At 48.4% G+C, this 20,558-nt stretch overlaps 2 protein-coding genes and 1 pseudogene across 4 annotated transcripts in view; 1 reads left to right on the forward strand and 2 right to left on the reverse strand.

Moving 5' to 3' along the window:
• Sh3gl1 (SH3 domain containing GRB2 like 1, endophilin A2) overlaps positions 1 to 12,941 on the reverse strand; it is a 29,483-nt gene extending 16,542 nt beyond the window's left edge. For all 3 annotated transcript variants that reach the window (XM_023716969.1, XM_004632749.3, XM_023716970.1), the window contains exon 1: positions 12,682 to 12,941. In XM_023716969.1, the coding sequence (XP_023572737.1) occupies positions 12,682 to 12,726 (45 nt within the window). In that variant the 5' untranslated portion in view covers positions 12,727 to 12,941. The remainder of the gene's footprint in view (positions 1 to 12,681) is intronic.
• Positions 12,942 to 16,373: 3,432 nt separating this feature from the next.
• LOC111817149 lies at positions 16,374 to 16,690 on the reverse strand (annotated as a pseudogene).
• A 1,906-nt stretch (positions 16,691 to 18,596) lies between these two features.
• The window catches only part of Chaf1a (chromatin assembly factor 1 subunit A), a 41,296-nt gene continuing 39,334 nt past the window's right edge, over positions 18,597 to 20,558 (forward strand). The window contains exon 1 of the mRNA XM_023716935.1: positions 18,597 to 18,786. Coding sequence (XP_023572703.1) covers positions 18,735 to 18,786 — 52 coding nt within the window. The 5' untranslated portion in view covers positions 18,597 to 18,734. The remainder of the gene's footprint in view (positions 18,787 to 20,558) is intronic.

Consider the following 20,558-nt stretch of genomic DNA (forward strand, 5'->3'; position numbering starts at 1 on the left):
GGTTTGGGCGGCTGGCTCAGCATGAGGCCAGCATGGCATTCAGTACCAGTGATCAAACCAGGTCCTTGCACTTGCCAGGCAGGCGCTTAGACCACCTGGCCTCGACCAGGCAGATTTAAAAGGATACTAGTTTGAGGCATGAGGAACTGGTACAAGACAGTGTGGTAGCCCTGGATGGGAACGTGAGTGTATGTGTAAGTGAGTGAGCGTGTGTGTGTGTGGGGTGTGTGTGTGTGTGTGTGTGTGGGTGTGTGTGTGGGTGTGTGATGCCAGTGAGTGGGCACATCTGCAGAAGCTGGAGGGATAAGAATGGGGGTGTCTACATGAGAAGCCCTTGAGACCAGGCCAGGTGCTGGGTGCTTCCTTCAGCTCAGGCTCCCTGGGAGCAGCACAGCTGAAAATGCAGGTCCTTGAGGAAGTGCAAGCTGGCAAAGAGGATACTTGGCAGAAACTGGTTCTCAAAGCTGACAGCAGCATGGTCCCCTCAGTTTATCTGAAGTCTGAGGTGACCCTGTGTGTGCAGACCTGCCTCCCCCAAAGCTGGCCAGGGCCACCAGGCATGTCCAGCACCACAGAGAAGCTGAAATGTCACACTCTACAAATGTTCCATCACTTGACACCTACCAGCTCTGGGTCCAAGACTTTAGGTCACCCAAACCCAACAGCTTGTTTTTTTCCAGGCTAGGACTGTTGAAAACCTCTACAGTTACAGGAAGGTGATACTACAGACTAGCATACATGGGCCTGAGACAGCCATGAGGATGGCTGCTGCCCCACTACGATCCGAAACACCCTGAATATTGCTGGCAGGATGTGCAGTCACACAGGGACAGGACTGCCAGAGGAGAGCCATAGAGCAGGGAAATGGATGCAGAGGCAGTACTGATGTGATCGGAGCTTGCCTGCAAAAGTTGAAAAGTTAAAAAAAAAAAAAGTCGAAAAGTAGGTTCCCAACAATGGCCCCTGAAGTCACGGACTGTGGGATGGCTGCAACATGGCACCCGCGACCTCTTCACCACAGTCCTGTATGCTGTGATGGAGGGAGCTGGGGGTTCCTGTGGTACCAGTAAACCTTATTTTCAATTGTTTTTTTTTTTTTTTTGCAGTACTGGGGATTGAACTCAAGACCCTGCGCTTGCCAGGCAAGCGCTTATTCTACTGAGCTATATCCCCAGCCCAGTTTGTTTGGTTTTAAGATGGGGTCTTGCTATGTAGTTCAGTTGCTGACCTTTGTGCCTCAGCCTCCCAAGGGCTAGGATGGCAAGCGTGCACCACTACGTCAAGAGCAATCTTTGCTTCATTCAGCCAGATGGATGGTCCTCAGACCCCTCTGGATGTCTAAAGCACCAGATACCCATAACCAAGGCTCGCAAGAAAGGAATGTGACAACCGAGTGGCATCACAGCGAGGGGAGTCTGAGCAGGCTGAGGGGCAGCGTCCCTGACAGGAGGAAGCCAACACTTGTCCCAGGCCAGGAATCGCCTGCAGCTGACCTGAGTTCCTTGTCCCATTCTTGCAGGTCAGAGCTCTGATTGTGCTTAGGCTGCTAGGGAGCCTGGCATGCATACTGGGGGGTGCAGGTGGGAGGCTTTCCAGAGAGCCTGGAACTGGGAAACAAAGATTTAGGAGCTCATACAGCAGGGCCACCTTGCAGCATAACATTCCCAGATGTCACCTGGAAGATCAGCTGGGCACTATGGCAGCCCAGACTCCTCAGAGGTTCTGACTTGACCAGGTAAAAGGCAAGACACTAAGTTTTTGATTTATCTTTCACATTCCTATAATAAAAGTGACAAGGGGGCTGGGGAGATGGCTCAGTGGAATAAGTGCTTCCCTGGCAAGCACAAGGGCCTGAGTTCAATCCCCAGTTCCGTCAATAAAAAAAATAAATAAAATAAGAAAAGCATGGGCCAGGCCTGGGCTACAAAGTAAGTTCAAGGCCAACCCAAACTGCACATTGAATCCTTGTCTCAAAAAAGACAGACAGATAGACAGACAGAAAAAAATAAGAAAGAGAGAGAGAGAGAGGGCCCAACCAACCAGAAAGCTCAGCAGACTAAAGCACCTGCTTAGGCAGAACACAGGGGCTGGGGTTTGATCACTACAAATCCGATCAATGTAGCGAGACCCTGTACATATTGTAGACCCTGTCCTAAATACAGAAGAAAAGAAAAAAAGAAAGAGAGAGAAAGAAAGAACCCAAATAAGAATGGTGGAGATCTCTACAGAAGATACAGATCCCAGGGGACGGAGCACTGCTCACTGCTAGGGCCAAGACCCAAAGTGATGGTAGGAAAACCATAGGACAGCCATGCAGAAAACAGGGCTGGACTGCAACTTACTGAGGGCTACTGAAATTACTGGCCAAGGTAACACTGGAGACTCTCTAAGAATGCCAACGTGACAACACGGCAGTCTACCTGAGGCTGTCACCAAGCCCACCTACAGCCACAGCATCTTCCGAACCAAACCTAGGCACACCAAGACCCAGCTCCCTGTGTGTGACTGCAGGGTGCAGCACTGGACACCAGGAATAAAGAAAAAGCAGCCTTGGGGGGCCGGGAAAATGGTTCAGTGGAATAAGCACTTGCCTGGCAAGCGCAAGGGCCTGAGTTCAATCCCCAGTTCCACCAAAAAAAGAAAGAAAAAGCAGCCTGTACAACACAGTGTGGGAGGTGGCATAGGGACAAGCCTACAAATCACATGGTCAGAACACAATTCCCACAATTCTCAGTGCTGCTGCTTTCTCCATGAGAAACCAAATAGGTGCTGCTGAGGTCTAGACACCTTATGACCTGGGGCACAGAGTAGTCCCAAGAGGGATCCTCTATGGTCTTGCTTTTTTTTTTTTTTTTTTTGTATTTTAGTACAGAGTCTACAGGGTCTCACTATGTAGATTGGACTCATAGTGATCCACCTATGTTCAGCCTCCCAAGCGCTGGGATTACAGGTGCGTGCCACCACGCCCAGTCTCAATCCTTCTCAGCAAGCCCCAGGGGCAGGGCTGGCACAGCATGCCGGAGATCAAACCACCAGCTGCAGTATCTGCCTGAACAGGTGCTTTAATCCACTGAGCTATTTGGCCAGACCTGGCCATGTTACTATTACTGATAATAAGGAATAATACCAAGATCCTCCAGCCTCCATTTTTCTACGGTGCGGAAATGGAACCCAGGAACTTATATTAAAGACCAATTTAAAAAGCAAGCTCGGGGGCTGGTGAGATGGCTCAGTGGTCTAAAGCACCTACCTGGAACAAGCTTGGCAAAACACAGGGACCGCAGTTCAATCCCCCAGCACCACATGCCAGCCAGCCCCGCCCCCTGGTGGGCTGAGCTGGCCACACACACACACACACACACACACACACACAAATAAATAAAAATTAAAAAAAAAAAAAGCAAGCTCGTTAGGAAGGGAAAAATGTCCATCAGCCTGTGCATTCAAGTTACAGCGATGGATCAGGTGAGAACCTGGCCAGTTCTGAGATGTGCTGTGGGCAGTCGGGTGTGGTGGCTTACATGTTGGTGTAACAGGCTAAGGGGAAGGTGGCCAGCAAGTCAGGGGTGCATGCACAGGAGCAGCACATCTGAATACTGGGAAAGGGCTCATAAAGGGAGGGTAGTGGGCAGGTCCAGAGGATGACATAGACCCCAGGACAAGATGGGAAGTGAGCACAGATAACCCAGAGGGACAAGCAGAAGGTCCTGCAGAGAAACTCAGAAAAGAGACAAAAAAAAAATACTGTGGTGTAGATGCAGGAGAGAGCTGGAAGATATGGGTGCTGGGCACAGGCCTGCTGAAGACAGTGCAGTCTAAAAGAAGCCAGCTGAGAGTGAAGTGGGCCACAGTGGGGGGCCCAGTTACAGGAAAACCTGAATCAGGGAAATGCCCATTTGCAAGCAGGCTAGCCAGCAGCCTGGGTGTGTCTGAACCCATCAAGGATGAAGGCAGATGCCCTAGCTCTGCTGGGTTGGCCTAGTCCAAAAGCTACAGATTATAGACACCACCTGAGATGCCAGTCAGGGACCCGGGCAGCCCACCTGGGTTATTCCTATGCCCCTGAACACTCAGGGCATACCCTGAGCCGAGGGGAAGGCTCTCTGAGCTTTCTTCTCTTTTCCAAAGAGTAGGTGAGGGGCTGGAGAGATGGCTCAGTGGTCTAAAGCACCTACTTGAAACAAGCTTGGCAAAGCACAGGGACCGCGGTTCGATCCCCAGCACCACATGCCAGCCAGCCCTGCCCCCTGGTGGGCTGAGCTGGCCACATACACACACACACACAATAAATAAATGTAATAAATAAAAATAAAAAAAAAAAAGTAAAATCACCAAAGAGTAGGTGAACTTGTTTCCTACCAAGTTCTCAAAGGTGTTGTCAGCCACCCAATTTCCTGGAGTTCTGTCCAGGACGAGTCACCTTTGGCACACTGCAGGGGGCCTGTCAAGGCTCTGAGCAGGAGCCACCACCTGTCTTCCTGTCAGTGCAGGATACAGATGAGCTGTCCTGTGCCCACTGTGGCAGGGCACGGACTAAAGCTGGGGAGCTGCCAGCCTAGTGCAATGCAGGCCTGGCACAAGTGCTCAGCACAGCAGTCGCAGGAGCACATTTTATGTGGGGATGGGCATGTGGCCTGTGGGCAGGAGACCTCGGGGCCAGGTGCTAGGAGGTGGTGGGGATGAAGGCGGATGCAGATGGTGAGAAGAGAACAGCGTCAGGCTTGGAGTGGGAAGAGAGAAGAGGCACCTCCCAGCCATCAAAGAGGAGGTGGGAGGCACTGGCCCTGCTGCACTGGGCCAAGCAGTCTGACTGCTTACGTCATCTGTGAACGGTGACATTTATAGTTGTAATGGGTGGGGGCTTCAGAAGGTCCTAAGAAATAGGAAAGCTTGGAAAGTATGCCAGGTCCTTGTCTTCCTCTAGGGCATGGTCTCCCAAGGCAACCTGGACAGTGGGCTAAGTACTGGGGAACAGCACAGGTTCCTGCCTGCAGAGTTTATTATCTAGTGATAAGGACGAAGAAATCATTCATCTCCCAGATCAATATGAAATGAATCCAAGTTCTCACCACACTGGCAACCAGGAAACAGCAGGATGAAGGTGGAGGGCAACAGAGCAGCTAGGGCAGACCCCCATCTGCCCACCCTCACTAGCTGAGCATCTAACACTGCTTGGACATTGCATACCCACTGTGGTCACAGGCTCTACAGATCCACAGCCACTACATCATCTATCCCTTACCCCCACAGTCAGGTGTGGAAAGGAGTCCACCCGGATGGTGGGTGCTGAGTCAGGTCTGGGGAGGAAATGGCTGTCCTGTTTCCTGCTGCAGTCGGGAAGGCTGTGTGACCCCACCAGGGGACCCAGTCAGCAGGTTTTGCTAGGAGCTGAGTGGAAAAGAAGGAGGAATCTACCATCCTCTAGGAGCCTGCATTTGAGCAGTGGTGTGTGTGCGTGTGTACACACGTGCATGTGTGACTGCCTAACAGGAAACAGCAGAAATGCACTCTAAATGCTGTGCTCAGGAAGAGCACAGCCAGCCTGGTGGGCAGGAAGGGAAGGGAGGAGGGGAAGGAGATACACAGTCCCTACATGCTGTCCCCCACAGACAGCTCTGAAAGGGGACCACAAGGGTCGACCCCTGATACCTTAGCAGTCAACAGTGGAAGAGGGGAGAGAGGACAAACTGGGCAATGGGTCTACCTACATGCTAGGTAGGGCCAAGTAGGCTTGGCCTGAAGAGCTTCTCCGTAAAACCCTCCGAGGGTTTAGGGATGCCCACCCACCACAGCCCATGGAGAGCAGAAACAAAAGACAATTTTCCATTCCTCCTTCCAGGGCTGGCTGCAGTGCCAAAATGTGTGGCTGCTGCAGAAATCCTATCGAGGAAAGTTAGCCGCATGTTGCAGATTACAGTTGCCCCAGATCAGCTCAGTTTCAGAATACTGGCAATACTGAGAGGAAGACAAGTGACAGGGGAGGAGTGAGGCCACGGCTGTGCCCTAGATCCCTGGGTTAAGGGCCACTAGAGACACAAAGGCCAGTGGAATGGGGCCAACCAGAACGCTGCCCTCTGAGCAGCATCAGAATCTATGTGTGTAATCTATGGACTGAAAGAGAGGGAAAAAATGGGGCACCCAGGCCCCCAAAAGCTCTGTAGACTACAACAGTGGTCACCTCCACAAAAGACAAGGATAGGGCAACAGGACCATTTTCCTGAGGCATTCACTGAGTCTTTGCTAGGTCCAGGGTCTCAATGATGGAACAGCTCCCAGTTTCTTAACCACAACAGGAAATACTGCAAACCCCTCACCTGGTAGGCCATAAGGGGCACTAGCCTATAATTAAGCATGGCGGGGCTTGGTGCTAAACATTCAGATAAGCAGGGCGATATGTTCCCACAGAGCACAGCCCGTCTTCAGGGAGCTCAGGGTTCTGACTCAGGGCCAGTCTTCGGCTCTCACTTTATAGGTGGCCAAATATGCAGCAGCTACACATGGAGGAAAGCAGAACAGGGGTGGGGTGTGGCTCAGTGGTATGGCGTGCAGTGTGCTGGAGGCCTGGGCTCAGTCTCCAGCATCACAAAAGAGAGAAAGAAACAACTGCAGCGCAACAGCATACCAGCCTGTAGCACTCGGCGGGTAAGGCAAGGATCACAAAATTGGGCCCTGCCTGAGCTACACCATGAGACCCTGGCCCAACACTACAGAACCTGAGGAGGGTGAACCACAGGAGGGTGACAAGTTTCAGCCTAGCCTGAGCAACTCATCAGTACTTTGTTTCAAATAAAGTTTTTGAAGTGCTAAAGATGTCCCTTATTTTGAAGGCCCAGGTTTGATCCCCAGTAGAATAAATAAAATAAAAAGTAAATAAGGCTAAATACTTGCCAATTACCGACAGCCAGGAAGTGGTGGCAAAGGAGGTCTCATACTTCTGTAGTTCCCCAGTCTAGCCTGCACACAGCAGAGGCCTCAGGTGAGGGCTGCCTAACCACTGGGCAATCGAGAGACTGAGGGTGCACGAGGACAGCAGTCCCCATGCTGAAGGTTAAGGGTCATGGTGAGTTAGCAAATGCCACACCTTCCCAAGTCAAGTCATTCCTGCAAGAGTGGACCTGACACCATGAGGACAAACCCCCTTGTGCACATGCAGCTGGTGCCTTTCCCGGGTTCAGGGTACTTCCAGAGGACAGGGTCCTTGGTGCAGTCAGAGGTGCCCACCCTGACCCTCTCCAGACCAGGCAAACAGGCACCACACTGGGGTAAAAGGGTTACCACTGATGTATTTTTGGATCCTAAGCTCATTCTGAGCTGGGCATGATGGCACATGTCTATAAGCCCAACACTCTGGGAGGGTGAAGAAGGAGGATCACAGGTTCGAAGGGTGCCTGGGTAAGTTGCCCCACCTAGGCAGCCTTAACAGGTTACTGAGACCCTGTCTCAAATTGAAAAATAAAAAGCCCCAGGGATGTAGCTTTGTGCAAAGGCTCTGGGCTCTATCCCTAGTACTTAAAAATAAAAGTCATTCTGTGTTTGTCATTTAACAAGCCAAACTCTTTTCTTGGAAAGCAAAGGCATGCTTCCACAAAATGAAGTCTGAAAAGTAGGTCTGTGTTGCAGTGCATGCTGAGCACGCACAGGGCCCTGGGTTCCATCCCTCGCACAGGCAGGCGTGCGCGCACGGACACACAGCGGAGCAGCAGCACCTGGGAATGTTCTAACACACCAACCATGTACCCAACACTGCTCATTCTGCCTTTTTTGACCTTGAAGTCACTTTGTAGCCCAGGTTGGCCTTGAACTCAACAGTGATTCTCTTGCCTCAGCCTCCCAAGAGCTGCAATTACAGGTGTTCGATTTATAGGCTGGGACCCCGGGTCCTCAGCTTTCAGCTTTTCTTAGAATCCCTACTTCTCACAGAAGTGTGAGCTTTCCTTGTAAACTTTCTTTAGGGGCTTGGATCCTGGGCCTAGAGAGCATCAACACGCTTCAAAGCCATAGGTGAGAGACAGAAAGCTTGAAGGGATAGAAAGCTCTCTTCATAGAAGCCCATGAAGAGAGCTTGCCCACCATCCATGAGGCCCCAGATTCAATACAAAGCACTGGGGGGGGGGGGGGCGCGGAGAGACAAGCCTTGGGAGAGATGAGGCAGTCCTGAATTTTTCTCCTAACTTAGCAGCCCAATCTTTCTTGCTTTTCAAATTCTCCCCCTCCTTTCAGGCAGAAAGAAAAAAGAAAAAAGAAAAAAAAAAAAAAGGTCAGGCCAGCATTCCAGGCAGCTGCCAGCACTATCCCTAGTTACACTCAAATCTCCATGTGGTCTGGCCACAAGAATGGTCAGGAAACCAGCAAGCAGTTTAGGCCTGGAAGCAATGTCACAACCCTTCCACTGAGAAGAACTTCTGAGTCTGCATCTTGCTAGTGGATTTTTAAAATATAAACTTCCCCAGTTCCTCAGAAATACAGTCCCCCAGTTCTAGATGTGCACAAATACCAGGGAGCACTGAGGAAGTGGGTTATCTGGGCAGGGAAGTGGGGGGACACTTTGTCCCGCTTTACCTCTGTATCAACCCTTCAACTTCCCCTATCCTGTAAGCAAAACCTTGAACACTTCCTAGGTGAGCCCAGACTGATTTTGAACACAAGCTGAAGAGGCTATGCCAGGTGGTGAACTGCTGTTGCATCTGCTAAGATCACACAGTACCACTGACAGATCACAAACTCTGAGTCAGTAGCACAGTCACCCCTGCTGGAAACCCAATTTTTCTTTCTGGGCTCTGGCTGCCCCCGCACCTAGCTTTTGTTCCTCAATTTGCAAACTTGGTACACTGACAGGCTTCAACATCCAGGACCTTTTTTCAAACAGATTTCTCAAGTTCTCAAGTTCCTCGACCTTTAGGGGCCACTCTGCACATTACAGGATGTCTATCAGCAGCCCTGGCCTCCTGATGCCACTGGGATCTTCTCTCCAAAACTGTCTCAAACACTGCGAAGAGAAGAGCACCTTGTTGAGTTCTCTAGGCACCATTTGTGTAAGTGGGGTCATCTGTACCTTGAAAACTAGGAAAATCAGACAACTACTATAGAATGGCCAAGCGATATTTGTTGTTTTGGTTTAATTATCTTCACTTTTCTCAAACCTCTAAGGCAAGGTTTCTCAACTCCTATTGATATCTGGAGCCAGAAAATTCTTGAAGTGGGAGTGGGGGGTGAATCAGCCCTTTGCTCTACAGGATACGGTGCTGCATTAGAAGCCAGCAGTACATCAAATTGTGATAATTGACAAGTCCCCAGACACTGTCAATGTCCTCTGGGGGCAGAACTGGCTCTGGGTGAGACCCATATCCTACATGAAGATAAGTATCCCTCAATACTTTCCTGTAAGGAAGGAAGCATGTCTGCGTTAGGCCAGATAAATGCCACCAGTCGAGACCACTGGTTTACAGCCTGCTGCCTGGTCACATGGTGAGAACCCAGGCATGTCAGCTGTCACACACAAGTGGAGGCTTCTTGGTTCTACAGGGAACTGCATTCTGAGGGCTCAAGAGAATACAAGAGGTGTGACTGATGAGGAGGAAGAAAGAGAGGGACAGACCCAGCCATATAAACAAGGCAGATGTAGGGGAACTGGAAAGGATTACAGAAGAGGATGGAACACAACCAGGGTGATTCCAGACAGCACAGCTCGACACAGAACTGGTGGGGAGGCCAAGACAACAGCTCAGGAAGCGCTAGCTATCGCACTCATTCTTTGGGACAGAGGCTCAGAACTTGAGAACAGTAGACCGATCCTAATTGCCAGCTTATACCAGACTGTGCTTTCCAGGCTTTGTGGTGCTATCCACAGCTCAATGCAGGCCCCAAAGAGAAAACAGGCTCTGGTGGGCAGCCAAAGAGACTGAGCAGCTCCCTCAGACAGAGTGTGTGCTGGGGACTTCATGGGCCACCAACAGGCCTAACATTGGGCGTGGGAAGCAGAGGACTTGATACAAGAGAGAAATGAGGGGTACATTAAGTTTCCCAAGGCCTCTGTGACGTTTCCCACCAGAAGCCAGAATCCCAGCAAGTGACCTACATTCAAGGAAAGTGGAATCTCCTGCCTGCTAGTCAAAATCCACCTGGTTCCATTCTGCTAGGGCAAAAAAGTGTACTCTCAGCAACAATCCTAAAATTCCTCTGGATTAAATCTCTCTTCTCCCAGGGTTTAGTCATCATCTGGTGAGTAGAGATACACCCCAGATATTCTTATTTTAGATAACTTCCAGGCTCATTGCTTTTTCCCTCTAGGGGTGAGACACCAGTTGCATGTTACTGAGAACATGCATGAGGCCTTTCCAAACAGTGGGTACAGCCCTACTGGTCGGCACAGCCCAAATAATTCCTGAGATCATTGCTCATTCCTCTGTGGAATCTATGTACACAAACTCCACACCCAAGGTCCTCAACCTGGGATGCACAGGCCAATAGGAAGAAGGCATCTGGGGATGCTTGAACCTGAACCTGCAAACTAAATTTTACACTCGCCCAGTGTTCTGGAAAATGAACCCTGAACTTTCCAAAAACTATTTGTCCCACCAAAAAAAAAAAAAAAAAAAAAAAGTGGGCAGGGGAGATAGCTCAATATAATAAGCACTTACCTGGCAAGTGCAAGGGCCTGAGTTCAATCTCTGGTTCCGAAAAAAAAAAAAAAAACAAAAAACAAAAAACAAAAAAAAACAAACAAACAAACCTGTATTTGTTATAGGTAAAAGGCAGTCTTATAATTAGCATTCCACTTCTGGGAATTTATACCATAAAATCAATCAACTTACGAGCAAAGATATTCACTGTGGAACTGTTGTAACAAAGTTATTGGAAACAATCTAAGTATCAATAGGCAACTGTTTAAGCAAATAATGGTATATTCAGTGAAATGGACTATGATACCCCCATTAAAAAGATCCACTCAGCTAGCTGTGCCAACCTGCAGTTCCAGTCACTTCCAGAGGCTAAGGTAAAAAGATCCCTTGAGCCTGGGAGTCTGAGACCAGGTTGAGTAACACCAAAAAAAAAAAAAAAATTTTTTTTTTTTTTTGGTTGAACCAGGGATTGAACTCAGCCCCTTGCGCTTGCCAGGCAAGTGCTTATTCTACTGAGTTATCTACCCAGTCCCAAAACTTTTTTTTCAAGAAGCTCTAGGAGCCTGGTGTGGTGGCACAGGCCTGTGATCCCAACACTCAAGAAACTGAGGCAGAAAGATCCTTGCCAGTTCAAGAGCAGCCTGGGGGGCCGGGGAAATGGCTCAGTAGAATAAGAGCTTGCCTGGCAAGCACAAGGGCCTGAGTTCAATCCCCGGTTCCACAAAAAAAAAAAAAAAAAAAAAAAAGAGCAGCCTGGGCTCCAAAGTGAGCTCAAGGCCAGCCTGAGCTGCATAACAAGACCCTGTCTCAAAAAAACAGAGGAGGAGGAAAAGGAGGAGGAGGAAGAGGAGGAAAAGGAGGAGGAGGAGGAGGAGGAGGAAGAGAAGGAGAAGGAGGAGAAGGAGATGGAGAAGAAAAAGAGGAGGAGGAGGAAAAGGAAGAGGAAGTGGCAGCTCTAGGAGTATGGTCTAACAGAAGTTCTGGGAGAGAAGGAAAGAAAAAAGGTTTCTATCCTCAGGGGACACTGTGATATCTCTCATGACATCTCTGGCTGTGAAGACATAAGGGCAGCTCCTGCCATGGTGCAGGTGGAAACCAGGGATGCTGGTCCACACTCTGCAGTACCCAGGACTGTGGGAGTGAATTCCCACCGTTCACGACACCTTTAACAAAATAACCAAAGTACAGTACACAGGATTACATAGTGTCTCATTAGTGTGTCTATGTTTAAAAAAAAAGACTAGCCGTGCTTGATGGCACACGAATGTAACCCTGACACCCAGTATTGCTGGGAGTTCAAGGCGAGTCTGGGCTACAGTGAGTTCAAGGCCAGCTTGAACTGCATAGCGAGACCCTGTCTCAAAAAGACTGAAATAGGGCCGGGGAGATGGCTCAGTAGAAGAAGCACTTGCCTGGCAAGCGCAAGGGCCTGAGTTCAATCCCTGGTTCTGCAAAAAAAAAAAAAAAGAAAAGACAAAAATAAAATAATCATAATACTCAAGGTAAGGAGTATGCATATTTTGAGGCAGGGACCTTAACCACCGACATTATGTCGGTGTCAGTCTCCACCTGGCAAGAAGGGAAGGATGGGAGTGTGGAAACTGACTTTTCTCTACCAGCTCAACTTTGCACCTTGTCCAACAAGAGGATTTTGAAAACACTTGCTCAAGACACAAATCTTCCTTGCCCCCAAGCTATCTGGCAAGAGTCCTGGGTCCACAGCCTCGGGATGTAAGTTTCTTTCTCTTCTCCCCGGCCCCCAGCGCCCCACTTCTAAAAGGGAAGAGGGTACGGAGAAGAGACAAGGGTCGTCCCGCGCCGGCCTGGATTATTTGGAGTGCCTCCTGTCCCTCCCAGCAGCGCTGCCCACCCTTCTCGAGGACACTTGGGGACCCGAAAGCCATCACGGCCTGGGCCACCTCGCAGCCCCCGCCATCCTCGGCTCCCACAGCCGGCAGGAGACACGTAGCAGCGCCGCCCCCTCGGTTCCCTCCCGAGCCAGCGCTGGGCCTGGACCCCCACCCCGGCCCGCCAGGGTCCCCCCGCCTCACCCTCCGCTCACCTGGCTCGCCTTGTAGAACTGCTTCTTCAGCCCGGCCACCGACATGCTGCCTCCCGCTTTCGGGCCTCCCGCCCGGACTGAGTAAAACGCAGGCCCCGCTCAAGCCACAGCCTTCCCCGGAGCCACCAACCTCTCGCGTGCCTCAGCCGCCCCTATTGGCGCCGCCCGCACCGCCCGCTGGCAAACTCGGCGCGCTCCCAGGCGCCGCCTCAGTCGCTCGCGCGCCCGAGATCTCAGGATATTACATGGCAGCCGCACACTTCCGGTGCCGGCCCGTCTCGCGCGCCGCCCCCGACCCCGTCCTCGCTTGCACGCCCCCTGTCGGCCGGAAAGCGCAAGCATCCTGCACCACCGATATAATGGTGTGCCCTAGAGAAGCTATGGAGGCTGTAGCGCACCCTAGAGGATCGGCGGTGGACCTAAAGCTTCGGGAAAACCACCTCGCTCAGATTCGAGGCTCTAGAAATCAGCTTGCTCGTCTCAACGAGACCCAGTTCTTCTGTGTATTTAGCTCCAGCTCCCCACACTGTCCATGTCCATCCGTTCAGTTGCTCAATCCGTGCATCTTGGTCTCACATTGATTATTCCACTTACCTCCATTCTGGTATCCGAGCTTTAGAGTCTCCCTGACAATACATCCTCGAAAAGGCAGTGGGGAAGATACTTACGGAACACAGTTCAGATCACGGTAGTCCTCTGCTTGAAGTCCACCCGCCACACATCTGATACACTCCAAGCTTCCTAAGCCTGACCAGTTCAGCTTTTTAAATTCTTGTTCTCTGTTCTCTTCATCTGCTAGTATAAAGCCTGTTTTCTGTGGGACACTCTTTACAGCTTTGTTCTCTTAAACTCTCCCCCCAGTCTTTGTGTGTGTGTGTGTGTGTGTGTGTGTGTGTACTCACTTTGTAGCCCAGGCTGGTCTCGAACTCCCAAGATCCTCCTACCTCAGCCTCCTGAGTGCTGGGATTACAGGCATGTGCTACCATACCGGGTTTTCCCCCTAATCTTGCTTACACCTTTTGTGCATGAAAAGGACTATGGGGCAGGGGAGATAGCTCAGTAGAATAAGGACCTGCATGGCAAGTGCAGGGTCCTGAGTTCAATCCCCAGTTCTGCAAAAATAAATTAATTAAATAAATAAAAAGGAATCGGTCTGGAATTTCACCTCCCCCAGGAGGTCTCTTTAAATGGACGGTTTTTTTTTTTTTTTTTTTTTTTTCTTCCTGGAACGGGACATCGAACTCAGGCCCTTATGCTTGCCAGGCAAGTGCTTATTCTACTGAGCTATCTCCCTGGCCACCTAGATGCATGTTTATTGATATGTATTTTTTTGTGTATGTGGTGTGGTGCCAGAGATCGAACCAAGGTCCCTGCACCTTGCCTAAGTTTTTTTTTTAAATTTGTTTATTTATTTATTTATTTATTTAGTGTGGCCAGCTCAGCCCACCAGGGGGCGGGGCTGGCTGGCCTGTGGTGCTAGGGATTGAACCGCGGTCCCTGTGCTTTGTTTATTTTATTTTATTTATTTATTTTTATTTATTACATTTATTTATTGTGTGTGTGTGTGGCCAGCTCAGCCCACCAGGGGGCGGGGCTGGCTGGCATGTGGTGCTGGGGATCGAACCGCGGTCCCTGTGCTTTGCCAAGCTCGTTTCAAGTAGTTGCTTTAGACCACTGAGCCATCTCACCAGCCCTAAGTTTTGTTTTTTTTTAATATTTGTTTATTTATTTATTTTGTGTCTGTGTGTGGCCAGCTTAACCCACCAGGGGGCGGGGCTAGCTGGCATGTGGTGCTGGGGGATTGAACCGTGGTCCCTGTGCTTTGCTTAGCTTAGCTTGTTCTAAGTAGGTGCTTTAGACCACTGAGCCATCTCACCAGCCCCAAGCTTTTTTTTTTTTAAGCAGGCGTTTGTTAATTTTTTTAGCTTACCAAAATATTTATTATTTCTTCTTATTTTGATACTTAATTCTGTCATATGAGATTCTATATTACACAGAAAGCAAGACACATTTTTGAAATAAATGTGGCTTTTCTATAAAAGAAAATATAAATGCTTCCCGAACTTCACCAAAGTGATTGTTGTTTCTATTGTTTACAAGATTACCTGTGACCCCAAACAGTAAAATGAGATTTTACATTTAACTGAAATCCAAAATATGCTGGGAAAATAAAAATAAGGTAAACAATGATGTAAGAGGCTGCAACTCACCAAGAAGCAATAGAAACGATGAACTGTCCTTGGTGGCAGAAAGCAACTTAAGGCAGACTTGTACTCTGTTTATTTTTTTCATTTTTTTTTTAAATTTTATTTATTTGTGTGTGTGTGTGTGTGTGTGTGTGTGTGTGGCCAGCTCATCCCACAAGGGGGCGGGGCTGACTGGCATGTGGTGCTGGGGGATTGAACCGTGGTCCCTGTGCTTTGCTAAGCTTGTTCTAAGTAGGTGCTTTAGACCATTGAGCCATCTCACCAGCCCCTTGCACTCTGTTTAAATAGGCATTTTAGACTGGTGAGCTGTCTCACAGGCCCTGATATGAATTTTTGTATCAACTGTTACTGATAAAAATTTACCAGGTGTGGTGGTGCATGGTTATAATCCCAGCACTCAGGAGGCTGAGTCAAGAGATCAAAAAGAGTTTTTTGTTTTAATTTTTTAAATTTTTAAAATTTTGTTACACAGAGTTTGAGACAAGCTGGGGTAATGGTGAATTTTTTGTTTGTTTTTTGATGTGTGTGTGGTGCTGAGGCTTGAACTCAGGACCCTGCACTTGCCAGGCAGGCACTTATTTTACTGAGTTTTCTCCCTGGCCCGTAATGGTGAATTTAAGGCCAGCCTGAACTACATAGCAAGACTGTCTTAAACAAAAAACCCAACAAAGCAAAACAAAAACAGTTTTTGAATGAACAATGAGTTTGGATGAGTAAATAAATCCAAAAGAGGAACATGAAAATTATTGTAACGAAGGTGCTGAGAACTTCAAAGTTGAAAATGCTGATAGGTTTGGATGATTATTCTAAAGCAAAAGTTTGCTAGAAACTTCCAAATGCCTCAACACAAGAAAGTGGACTACATCAAAGTATTGCTAAAATAATACAAAAATATGGCTAGGTGTGGTGGGACATGCCTGTAATCCCAGAACTTGGAAGGCCGAGGCAGGAGTATCACTACAAGTTCAAGGCCAGCCTGGGCTACATAAGTGAGTTCAAGGTCAATCTAAACTGCATAGTGAGGGCTGGGGAGATAGTTCAGTGGAATAAGTGCTTGTATGGCAAGTGCAAGGTCCTGAGTTTGATCCCTGGTACCACCAAATAAATAAATAAATAAAGACTACATAGTGAGACCTGCTTTAAAAAGACACCACACACACACAAGGATACTCATGCAGCCATTATGAATAGTTTAAAAAGGCTCCCCCATGTGATTCTGACATATTCAACTGTTTTAACAAAATCCCAGCATATCAGAGAAGGAAAATACCCTCATGACTCAGACAGGAAAAATGAGACCTCTAGTCATGGCCCGATTTGCCCAAAGTGATATCTCGGAATTGTCTTATTTTTCAACACTTTCCTCAATTTTACTGATTATCCAGTCTACCTAAAAAAAATTATTCATTTTTTTTCTGCAAAGCTTTATTTTTCTTTTGTTTATTTTATTTTATTTTTTTCTGCAAAGCTTTATTCCAGAGGGGCTCAGGCCTTTTTGGAAGCTGCCTTCCTCATGGTGGCCAGCACATTGCTCAGCTCCTCAAGCTTCCTCTTGGCGCAATGTGCTTCCCCACCCTTTTCTTAATGAGCTTGAGAGTGTGCCTGTCCTTGGAGACCTTGAGCAGCTCCATGGCGCGCAGCTCGCAGAGGGCGAAGCCGCACACCTCCCGGATCATGTCCCGCACGAACTTGGTGTGTTTGGTAAGAAGTATGTGATGCTGGCTGTGCCTCAGTTTGTTCACATTCTTAGTCACCTTGTGGCCCTTGCTGAGGCCCATGGCCATGGGATAGCAGAGGGCCATGGCTACTTTTCTTTGATGGTTGCTGTAGGGGAGGCTAAAAAGTATTCTAAATTTGGACTAGATTCCATTTTTTTCTCATCACCTTCTCTCCTGAGATGTTACATTGGTGCTGAAAGCTTAATTAATTAATTAATTTTGGATGGGTCTCCCTATGCAGTCCAGGCTGGTCTCAAATTCAAGATGATCCTCCTGTCTCAGGCTCCCAAGAGTAGTGGATTTACTGGTGTGTACCACCACACCCAGTCAGAAAGCCTACTTTAAAACTCACAATCTGACACTGTAGGTCTTCATTCTTCTGTGCAAACCTGTATTTTCTAGTGTGGGGATGGAACCTAGGCCTTAGTACATGGTAAGGAACTATTTTCCCACTTAGATAAATACCTTGTTCCATGTGAGGCTTTTGACTTACACGATCTCTCCACTTCAGTCAAATAATATTCATGCGGGCCGGGGAGATGGCTCAGTAGAATAAGTGCTTGCCTGGCAAGTGCAAGGGCTTAAATTCAATCCCAGGTTCCACAAAAATACAAAACAAGGGGCCGGGGAGATGGCTCAGTGGAATAAGCGCTCCCCTGGCAAGCGCAAGGGCCTGAGTTCAATCCCTGGTTCTGCCAAACAACACCATCACCACCAAAGGACATTCATGCATTGTTTGATAAGTACCTAAAATGTATCAGTCATACACAAATATTAGTGAGCCCCATCTGGGCCACTTGGCAAGATCTGGTCTCAAAATAAAAAGGGTGAATAGAAAGATTTGTTCTAATAGTGTTTGTGGACAGGATACCATGTCTGCATCTTGTACAATGAATAGCCAGTAAGACAACAATATGCAATGTATTAATTATTGAAACTGTCCTACTAATCTTTTTTTTTTTTTTTTTTTTTTTTTTTTTTTTTTTTTTTTTTTTTGTGGAACTGGGGGTTGAACTCAGGCCCTTGTGCTTGCCAGGGAAGCACTTATTACACTGAGCCATCTCTCCAGCCCCTACTAATCGGTTTTGAAACTATCTCATTGCTATTTGTTTCTCAATACAATTATTTAAAAAAATTTTTTTAAAAAGGGCTGGGATTGTAGCTCAGTGGGAAAGCGCCTGTGGGTTTAATTCTAAGCATCACAAAATGAATTTAATAGTTAATGAAACTAGTCAAATGACACTACTAAACAGCTGTCATTAAGAAAAAAAAAATGCTGCGAGAACTTGATCATACTGCAGGTAGAAGAGGAAAAAAATATTCTTTTTTTTTTTTTGCGGAACCGGGGATTAAACTCAGGCTCTTGCCCTTGCAGGGAAGCGCTTATTCTACAGAGCCATCTCCCTGGCCCCTGAAAAAAAATATTCTTGAAAAAAGAAAAAGATCTTAAAGTTAGTAGAAATAAAAGGGAAAAGCTGCTTGTAGAGGAAACAGTCATGCACAAAACAGCCTTAAAACAGAGACGTTCATTTCATTCATTTGCTCTAATACATTTACTGCATGCTAAACGCTTCTAAAACTCCACCCAGACATTATTTTATTATTCACGTAGAAAATAACAATTTTTATTGCAGTCGTTATATTTAACCAATGTTCAATTTAAGATAAAAGTTCAGTCCTCTAAACCGCAGTTTCCGGTTGTCAATAGCACCGCTCGTGACGCATTATGACCCGCCCCCTCCCACAGGCTCAGCCAATCGTACTGCATATTTATGTTTGACATCTTACGTACCCAATCGTAGAGTTTCACCAGCCAATGACGGGTTGCCGGAAAAGAGCCCCTCCTTTCCCCTACCCTCAGGAATATCAATGAGGGACTCAAGGTAGGAATGGAAGCCACGGCTCTCGCGAGGATGCTCCCGGCGCTCCTCTCTTCCCGAGGCGGGCCGTCACGTGACGCGATCTTGTCCAATCAGTGTGCGGGCTACGGGGGTCGCCGCGGTTCCCGCCAAATACGAGCGCGGCGGCCGCGGCAGCCTGGCGCGGGCGGGAGGGCGAGCAGCAGTGGCTGCGGGAGCTGAGCCCGCGCCTCCGCCGCCTCAGGGGAGTTCGAGCTGCCGCCCGAGAGATGCTGGAGGAGGCGGAGTGCGCGGCGCCGGGCGCCAGGGGAGCGGCCCCAGGTAAATTGGGGCTCGCGCTGAGGGGAAGGGGCGCCGCGGCCTGTGCGGGTCGCTTCGGCAGGGTGGGAGTGGACGCGCCTCTGGGTCTTAGGCTGGGCGATCAGTTCCCGGGGCCTAATAATCCCTATCCAGGGCCTTGCTGCCCTAAGAGCGCCTTTTTTGACGTCATTGTTGCCGCCGAGACCACGTATTTATGTATGTCTGTTTCCTTTCCTTGGCGCATTTGCATCAGTTCGTCTTTCCAGGGGCTTCTGGCGGGAGTGATGGGTCAGTGGAGCCAAGAGGGGAAACTGAGATACAGGAAGGCAGAAAGGCCGGCTTTGGATGCTCCTTGGTACGTTTGTGTTTCCTAAGCAAGTTGGACCAGGTAGCAAGTGGGGAAACCGAGGCACGGGGACACCGAAATTGCTGCCTGTTTTGAGTTCCGCTTGGCCAACCCAGGAAAGAGATTTGTGTGGTGGGGATTGCTTGCGACTGCTTGGTAGCGGGTGATGCGTAAAGTACCTTCTCTGTTTCTTGGAAGGGATCTTTATAGCACGCAGCAGGCCTCCCAAAACGTGAGGCGGGGAACCAAGGAAACTCTTAAGCACCTGTCTCCGCTGCTTGACTCCCCATTGAATCCCCAGCTCCCCCACAGTGTTTGACAGGTACCAGGAGCCCTGATAAGCATATGTTGGTTGGATAAATTAAGGACTGGAAAGAAACATCAACTAATCTAGTTCTTGGTTTCTCAGTTTCAGCACTATTGATGTGTGGGGCTGTCTTGGCCACAGTAGGGCTCAGAACAGCATTCTGACCTCCACAACCAAGCTAGCAATAACCCCTTCTCTACGGTTGTGACAACAGAAAATGACTCCAAAAAGTGACCAAGTGTCACCTAGGACACCAGACAACCCCCCCACACTGGGAAATAGCTCAGGGGTGGAGGCATTGCCTAGCATGTGTGAGGTCCTGGGTTCCATCCCAGTACCATTGGACGACAGAGAAACCTTGCAGTATCTAGTTGGGATTTCACAGAGACATACAATTAATATAAATAAAATGAGGAGGACTGACTGTCAAGGAACTGTTGTTGTTCCTTCTATTTAACAAGTCAGAAAGTTTAGTTTTGAAAAAAATTGAAAGCTGAACAGTTTGACCACATTAGCATAAAAGAACAGGATGGGGGCCAGGGAGATGGCTCAGTGGAATAAGCGCTTCCCTGGTAAGTGCAAGGGCCTGAGTTCAATCCCCAGTTCAGCCAAAAAAAAACAGAACAGGATGTTTTAAAATGCTAAGTATAATTAGGAAAGGTGTAACCTCAGAATAAAGAGCAGTTGGTAATGCTCCATGCACAAATGTGTTCGTGCATGTGTACCTTTGAATAGTCTATGTACTTGGATGAGGTCCCATTTTTATATCAATTTAAGGTCACTTCTGGCTACAAGTCATGTCTGTTATCCATACATCAAGGCCGGTTGCTCAGAGACATACAAACTGTGGTGGTTGTCTTGGACTTTTTATTTGGCGGTACTGGGGATTGAACTCAGGCCCTTACACTTGCCAGGGAAGTGCTTATTCCACTGAGCCATCTCTCTGGCCCCTCTTTTTTTTTTTTTTTTTTTTTTTTTTTTTAATTAATTAATTTATTTTTTGGGCAGAACTGGGGATTGAACTCAGGCCCTTGCGCTTTTTGTCTTTTTGAGACGGTGGCACATTGTGCAGTTCAGGTTGTCCTTGAGTGAGTGCACTTTGTAACCTAGGCTGGTCTCAAACTTGGCAACAGTCCTCCT

Source organism: Octodon degus, unplaced genomic scaffold (genome assembly GCF_000260255.1).
Source record: "Octodon degus isolate 3935 unplaced genomic scaffold, OctDeg1.0 scaffold00050, whole genome shotgun sequence".
NCBI lineage: Eukaryota > Metazoa > Chordata > Mammalia > Rodentia > Octodontidae > Octodon > Octodon degus.